The sequence below is a fragment of the Saccoglossus kowalevskii genome, chromosome 19 (assembly GCF_978046115.1).
Source record: "Saccoglossus kowalevskii chromosome 19, keSacKowa6.1, whole genome shotgun sequence".
Lineage (NCBI taxonomy): Eukaryota > Metazoa > Hemichordata > Enteropneusta > Harrimaniidae > Saccoglossus > Saccoglossus kowalevskii.
This window is the reverse complement of record NC_140659.1, coordinates 10,752,874-10,761,720: the sequence shown is the minus strand read 5'-3', so window position 1 is coordinate 10,761,720 and position 8,847 is coordinate 10,752,874. Positions and strand designations below refer to the sequence as shown.

Genomic DNA, 8,847 nt, shown 5'->3' with positions numbered 1-8,847 from the left:
TTTCAAAATTTATTTACATGCATGCTTCAGAATTCTACTGTTTACCTATGTATTATAACATTGTATCTTGTTTATCATTTAATGTTGCAATGTTAGGTGTTGGTCTTGCCGCCTTTTTCTATAACCTTTGACTCGTAACTAAGACTAATTATTTGTTGATATGATAGTGGAATCTTCCACTTTGAATTGAACCAATCATAGTTATGTATTCTATTTTGACAACATTATGCAAATACTCCAAGCTACCAGATTTTTGGAGGGAGTAGTTCTGATTTTGACTTCAATGTAGTCTGACGTGTTGTAATAAAGTGAATCTCACGGAATTCTTACTTTGTCCCATGGAAGTCTATTTCTCTACACAACGCAACCCTATCTCATCCACTACAAATGTCAGTGTGGAAAATATATAGAAATAAATAAATTTAACTGTCAATCACCCCTGTGTGTAGGTTTTTGTTGGAGGAAGTAGCCATTGATCTCATTGGTCAGGTTATCAGCCATTGGTCTCATTGGTCAGGTTATCTCTGTTTGCGGGTCACTGCAGCCTTTAACCTTTGTACAGAATTACCTAAAATTTGGCCTATGGGTCACATTATATGTGTATATTTCTCCGATGAAAGTTGAGAAAATATATTTCTCCGATAAAAGTTGAGAAAACTGCAAAACATTATGTCGAGATTTTTATTTAGGATCCTGGATCCTGCTACTGACGTAGACGTATAGAATTGCTAGACATGTATTGTATGTATTTTATGTAACACTGTTGTGATATTCATTTCATAATTCCCCTTTCAGCACATGCGTGTGATATTGTTCCGGACTACTTTTTGAGTTTACACAGTCAGGTTACCCATTATTGTTAAAATAAACCTACAATTTGTAGACTTAACACTCTTGGAAAATTATGTTTTTCAACAAGTCATTTCTGAATAAATTCTCAGTTTCAATATTTTAACAAAAATAGTACAAAATATTAGCATGCCACTCTTTCAAAACGCTGTTTTAAAATTGGCACGCGTCGTAATACAAATTTTAACATTGGTGAAATCTATAAATGTCATGACTCGTCACATCTCGGGTCAGAACTTGCAGCGATTGTCCATTCAGGTAAGATTGTTATTGTCTACTTCATAGTGCGAAAAAAGTATTTTTAATTTAAAGTTTTCTATGCTTTTGTTTATATGTGTTTACTGATATTTCCTGGTCATTGACGATTAAACAAACATTTTAATTTCTACTTCAATCACGGGCCATTCGAAGATAATTTGCCGCACTTGTAGGCTTGCGTTTTTTTTTTTTGGTTTTTTTTGGTTTTGCAGAAAACAATATTCTCGGGCTGTTTGCGAATATACTTTGAAAGTTTCATGATATTTCTGTTTTGAATTAATTATATTTTTGGTGCACACACAATTTTTATTCAATTTATAAAGTAAGTAGTTTAGTGTATAACCTAATGCTTTTCGAGAACTTTGAAAATATTACCTTTTTCTAAATGTAAATAGTGCACATTTTGTTCTAATCGACCGAATATCGTATGCAGATTTAGCGTGCAAAACGTGTTATTAAAGTAACCGGGAAAGTAAACATCATTGTGTTAAACCACATAGACTTTTAGTTCGAACATATTCGTATCTGCAAATCTGCTTTTTGTAGCGATGATTATAAGTAGTGCTGATCGAACAGTTTATTAGTTCAGTTTTTTGTTAGTTCCAAGGTGGAATATAGTTGTCAGATAACAAATACCTGAAATGCCATGCACATTCCCGGTATTGCAACTGATCTTCTTTTACAAGCATGAACTAGTTTCCTCTTCAAATTAGTGTCACCTTTCCAAGCAGTAGTCAGCCTGTTATTTGCTGAAACGTGGAATATTAAAGTGTTTGTGTATTATATTCGGTTAACGTTAACGTTTCAGTATATCGAAATTTACATAATGCTTGTTTAGTCAATCTACGTCGGTAGTCGCATTTATATTAAAAGAGACATAACATATTATCCTCTTTCCGAAAATCTGTAACAATCGCTATAAAATCGACACACACGGAAATTGGTTTAGAATCCTTGCATTTAGTTGGATAAAATAATTCACTTATGAAAAAATAGGTTACGATCGCCGTCGACCCAAGTATATATATCAAGAAAAGGTAGCGTTACTTCTGATGTATCCTGTGAGCACTGGCTCTATAGCAAGATTTTAATCACAAAATCGATGAACTCTCATAACTGATCCCAACGCCCCGAAATGACGCCGCGTGCATCTTTAATATAGCAAACATACAAGGTTGTGTGCCCTTCGTGTATCCTGGAAACACATGAAAAACTCTGCCAAAGGCAACTACACATTGCGATTTCGCGTTTCTAGAAAACACTCGTTAAACAAATATGCTCTGTTATAATGCTCTTAGTCTAATTTTGTGAGAAATAGATCCATGAAACAGAATAATTCTAGTCGTCTGAGCGCACCAGTAATACACCTAACATATGTAGGCTGTGACTACAGAATAGGTCACAATACAGTATCATAATATCGTGTCGTGACTCGAAACGTCTATATATTTTGAATAGTTACCTATAACAACGATTGGGAAATATTATCTACTTAAAAATTATATCTCCACGAGTTCAAGTTATTTTCTAGAACAGTTTGGAAATGTTGAGAATATACAGAAACTTTAGAATTCATTATATCTCGGATGCTCAATTTCTTGGTAATATGTGAGAAGAATGTACCTACAATATGAAGTACCATGTTGTGGTTTATATATCCATAACAAATCTTCACATTTGAAGGTTTCAGTTCTAGTTATCGTATTACCATTTATTTGTATGTTACGCGTTGTTTTGTTTGTAATTGTCAAGTTTAGTCAATTTAAAAATACTTATTGTTTTTTTAATGTGCCTCTTTTTTAAACATTCTCATTCATGATTTGTTCATACCACAATTATTGGCCACTATTGCATTTGTTAAAATAAGACCATAGAGCGTCTAGTAACTTCTCACCCAATAATATGGATATGACACTTAGTCTACAAAATTTCGCTTTTATTGCGTTGCCATTTTTATAACTTTACTCGGTCCACATTTTATTGAATGCGCTATCCCGGCCAAATAAGTGATCATGTCATATATCATAATATTATGATAGCTTATTTTTGCACCCCCTTGGCCGTTCATTATTGGCACGCTTACAAAATAGTGGCCAAATACAAAACATAATTACCTGACATAGGTTCAACATAATGAGAGCCAGAGAGTTGATGCACTTGTTTATTACAGACTCGCGCGTTGTAATATCGAATAATTTTAGTACCTTTTTCGTAAATTGCTAATTCTATTCAAACTGTTGAATATCAAAAGACTAGTTACTAAGAACGTTCCACCGGTTCAATAGGTAAGTTAAGTGCCAGACACGGTGTGCGTTTCTATCTCTAAACATTATAAAATGATCACGTTATATATATATATATATATGATATACCAACGTGTCAGCTCAACGTATAATACGATACACAACTCAAACATTGTGATAACTAGATTTCTATCATGAAATAATTTTAGAACGATGACAACTTGAGAAACTAAATTTGATCTGAAAACTAATCCAGTTCGCGAAGTATTCTCATTTTTTTCTTTCTATAGACTATATGCAAAATGTCTAGACTGATCTTACAAGTTGTTATCTTGATGGCGATGCTGAGTTATTGTGGAGGGGTTGAGACATGTGTCCGCGAAGACTATGAAAAAACGTACGAGATCGGTGGAACAAGAATCACGGTCAATACTGGCCAGTGTGTGTCCTATATACGGTAGGAACATGTGATGTTCACCTTTTGGACTGAGGCAGATATCAAGTCTGGCTGTCCAAGTAACAGTTATTTGCCGAATCCGAAATATTGGTGAGGGGGGGGGGTGCAATGGCATCCACTTGAGAAAAGTCTTGATGTCACTAGTTACCGTAGAAGAAGACCAATAATGCATGGCACATCCAGAAAATAGAGGGCTCTTTTTTGTTATGATTATACAAACATTTACAGGTCATTATTTACATTTAGGTAGTTTTGTTGTTTCGTTGTCACAGTGGAGTAAACTGTCCCTTTCTGGTCCCTTTTCCTGTTTTGAATGTTAAAATTGAAAATGTTACGATTGCAAATTTAGGTTTCAGATTATCATTAGAACGGAATAGGCTATTCCGTGGATATACTGTAATTATTCTGATTGTGTTATAACCACAAAAAATTATGTAGTTACAACTTAGCAGCCATATTTAGAGGATGTAACAAGACAGGATGTAACATCATTGTTTACATGGCTTTGTTTAGTTTAGGTGTGAACTGGGTAGATGATTAACTGAGGTTATACGAAAGGAATACCTACAGTTGTATGTCACTGCTTTCTCACAATCATTGTTTTTTTTCACAGACCACGCGTTATCCTGGAATACAAGTTATTGATGAGTAACGTAAAATATCGTGAGCCACCAAAACAACGTTGCTGCCAAGTAACTCGTTTCGTTGAACGGTCAACACGCATTCAACGTGATCGTTTATTGTACAACAAAGTCTTGAATTGTGGCTTCAGACCGTGCTGAGCTTTGACGACTTGTTCATATGTCTAGCCAAAATCTCAACCGACTAGGAAACGAAACAGAAACTGTTATTGTCTTCAATGTATAGCTATGATTTTGTGTTTCAGATGTGTTTCATCAGAAAAATAACTGTATGCTATTTTTTCTCAGTAAGCTAGTTGTTTGCCGGTTATTAGGTTGGCTCATAATGTGATAATTTTCACTGATTGTGATTCCTACGTAGTGCAATATGCTTAATTCCCCAGATACAGACAAAATGTGTTTCAATAAACTAATACATATAGTAGTAGCGTGGTTACTTAGGTGATACTAGTACTTTGCATACATTATCCGAGTTCAACCACAATCATATAACGTTGAAAACTTGGCTAACTTGTTTTATTTTATCTATTTAAACATTTATTTATTGGTCGATAGAAAATTGTCAAAAAAACACATATCATAGAAAATATCACTTATTACAAGAGTAACTTTTCCGAAATATTATAATAATTCCAACTTTCACCTCAATTCATGGTTCAACAATTCCGTAACATACAATTTGACACAGTCCGCATGCGTTCCATGAATTTAATTAAGTTTTCTGATGGAAAGAGAAAAGTGTTTTCAAACTCTTAAAGAATTCAGGTTTGAATTTCGTTGGAAGCACCAGAGTTTCAAACAGTATGTGGTAGAGCTAAACTTTTAAATAACAGACACTTCATATTCTGGCTGCTCTTACGAATTTACGTCAAATCAAATGTATTTGTGTTACTTTTGTTTACTTGTGACTATTTTTTGGTTTAACTTGCAGTTATCATGTTTTGTGCACATATTTTTATATATCGTATTCCGGTCGCCTTAACTACATAACATTACGCGTTACAGACTCCTGAAAACTACAATGTCAAGTTAAGCAATTTACCTGATCTTTCAGAATGATGTCAGAGGCACTTACCCAAACCAGTGTGTAAGATAACAGGAACATTACTTTGGGCTAATCGTCTACACGCCTAACATAGATATACGAAGTGCATAACGAATACAATAAATCGCACACAGTCACAGGTTTTACAATCAAATTCATTGATTATAAACAAACTGCTTACAAAGTTGTGAAACGCGATTGCAATGGTGGTAGATTTACATGGAAATGTCACCTATGTTGTTATATTATCGAGACCGATTGTTAAATGTTCGAAAGAGTGTATAAATATGTTGTAAATGGCCGTTTATTGTCGTATTGCCCCTTGAAGCATATGGAGCTCATAGGTCAACTTGCGAAAATGCACACTGCAAAAGGAAGCAATTTTGAGCATCCTAACATCGAATGATAGAAAATTCGGATAAAATGCAAATGCCCCTCCTAGCCGAGTAGTCAGGTGATCGACGCATCACAAACGTCAAGATCAATCGGTCACGGCTAGTACTTGCATTGGTGACTACCTGGCCCAGCTCTTGAAATGTTTTTGTTTTGCTTTCGTCACACACATGGAAAAGACATAAAGAAGAAATATTTCGTGTATTTGTATTATTATGATTTCACTAGCTTTTGCGGTCGGCACATAATGAATGTAAGCTGTAAGACGGCAAAGTGAGTGCAAAGTTGGTAGATTTGCGTGTATACACGGACTAATTTTCTGTCATATCACGAAGTTATAAAGTAGAAACAATTTATAAAATTCAAGCGAAGGCCCAGTATATTTGCAGAGTGCCATATGAGCTGATCGTAACATGTTCTAAAACAGCCTAAAAGACTTGAAAAGCAATTGAACAGTTTGTGGGTTTGCTAATATATTTGACCTACGTCATCGTCATATCGACCCCGCAGTTAAATTTAGAAAAACAAATAAGTAAAAGTCTTGGAAAAGCCTTTTATATTAGCAGACAGACTGCTCACAATGTTGTGAAAAGCGATTGCTAAGTTGGCAGATTTACATGGCAATGTCGTGAGTAAATATGTCGTAAATGCCCGTTTATTATCGTATTTCCCTCTGAAGCATGTAGAGGTCATATGCCAATTTACAAAAGACGCAAGGGCAAAACGAAGCAATTTTGAAACATTAAATGGTCGTCAATTCGTAAGAAATTCAAGTGACACTCAGTGCCGAGTCGTCAGGTTGTCGACGCATCCCAAAAGTTAAGATGAAACGTGCGTGGCGAGTACTTGCATGGGAGACCTCCTGAGAGAACCAGTAGGTGAAATACTCTTCCTTGTTGCTTTCGTCACAGTAATTTGTGATACGTGATGTGGTAGTAAAATGAAAATTGATCTTTGGTGCCTGTTTTTGAAATATATCAATCTCCATTTATGACAGCTGTATGAGAAATATAATGTGCCCTGCCTAACTTACCATGTACCAATGTACTCGGCCACTAGACTTATTGAAAGGTGCACTACCAGTGTCTGTGAATGCCCTCACTTTCATTAGAACCGTAGTCACATGTGATATGGTACATTTGAGAACTATTATTATCCTTGGCCTAGTTTTGGCGTTCAGAGGAACGGGCAGAGGTTGGATTGCCTTACACACTGATGCGAATTGGACAAAGCTCGCTAATTATAACTGATGCCAAATCTCAGTATGACTTTGGAACTGGGAAATATTAGACTTGACTTGAGTTTATTAGCACATACACTGCAATCAGAATGAAACTCTTATGAATAATTATACAAAATACAATCAAATTCTTCTCGAGCTTCGAAAAAAGATTATGATCTAAACATTTCAAATGCAATTCAAAACTAGAACTGGAAACTGACTACCAGTATTACTAGCCAGTTCTAGACATAGAACCATTCAAGAATGCTCAGTTGTAGATTCAGAATAAGCAACGTCCTCACGACCAGTATATGTATTCCAAGGAGCAAGAAGTGTCGTGTTTTTGACTTTCGCTGGATACCTGGGCCAACCGCTCCGTCGACGTTGATTTCTTGTTTTTTGGTGTATAATAACAAGCCGTGTGACAATAGCTAGTTTTGCCTAATAAACATAAACTCGAAAACTAAGTGAGATTAATCACAACTATTATTGTTATATTTCAAATCGTTAATAACCGTGCTGATATACTACGTTTGATACGTCAATCTCTTATCAAATAACGGGTGGGAAAACAAGGAAATGCTACAACTACATGCTTATTTGTATTGCAACATTTCGCCGATTTACTGAATGCTGGAAACAGTCGGAACAGTTTTGTAAATGATTGGCTACAAACATTTAACTGATATTGTCCTTGGCATACTTGTATTTTATTATACAGATAAGTGGAATACGCAAGAATGGAAGTAGTATTTTCTATAGATTATGACACTTTGCTAATTCTATATGTATAGCCGTATAATTTCATGACAAACACCAACCCCAATATGTTTGTGTGAGAGTATACACTCATATCAATCATCAATTAGTTTCCCAGTAATAATTGTACTTCGGAAAATCCAGATTATGCGTAAAGCAACTTTTTAGGTCAAAATATTAAAAATGTTTGACTCCGCCCTAAACTAGACTCTGTTTGGTGCGTGGATATTATCTAGTTACTCCCAAGACGTGATATTAAGAGAGCAGTATAACAATAATTGGCGTACTATAGCTTGTGCATTGAGTTATGTGCGTGGATATTATCTAGTTACTCCCAAGACGTGATATTAAGAGAGCAGTATAACAATAATTGGCGTATTATAGCTTGTGCATTGAGTTGGGTGCGTGGATATTATCTAGTTACTCCCAAGACGTGATATTAAGAGAGCAGTATAACAATAATTGGCGTACTATAGATTTTGCATTCAGTTGGGTGCGTGTATATTATCTAGTTACTCCCAAGACGTGATATTAAGAGAGCAGTATAACAATAATTGGCGTACTATAGCTTGTGCATTCAGTTGGATGGGTAGATATTATCCAGTTACTTCCAAGACGTGGTATTACGAGGCCAGTATTACAAAAATTGGCGTACTATAGCTTTTGCATTCAGTTGGATGGGTGGATATTATCCAGTTACTTCCAAGACGTGATATTAAAAGAGCAGTATTACAATAATTGGCGTACTATAGGTTGTGCATTCAGTTGGATGGGTGGATATTATCCAGTTACTTCCATGACATGATATTAAGAGAGCAGTATAACAATAATTGGCATATTATAGATTTTGCATTCAGTTTGGTGCGTGGATATTATCCAGTTACTCTCAAGACGTGATATTAAGAGGACAGTATAAGAATAATTGGCATACTATAGATTGATCATTCTGTTGGATGGGTGGATATTATCTAGTTACTCCC

At 35.3% G+C, this 8,847-nt stretch overlaps 1 protein-coding gene across 1 annotated transcript; it reads left to right on the top strand.

Moving 5' to 3' along the window:
- The first annotated feature begins 1,087 nt into the window (after positions 1 to 1,087).
- Positions 1,088 to 4,869, top strand: LOC146730265 (uncharacterized). Its single transcript, XM_085493892.1, has 3 exons — positions 1,088 to 1,107; positions 3,641 to 3,807; positions 4,421 to 4,869. The coding sequence occupies exons 2-3, from the start codon at positions 3,653 to 3,655 to the stop codon at positions 4,587 to 4,589; spliced, it is 324 nt and encodes a 107-aa protein (XP_085350018.1). The 5' UTR covers positions 1,088 to 1,107; positions 3,641 to 3,652; the 3' UTR covers positions 4,590 to 4,869.
- The last annotated feature ends 3,978 nt before the right edge of the window (positions 4,870 to 8,847 follow it).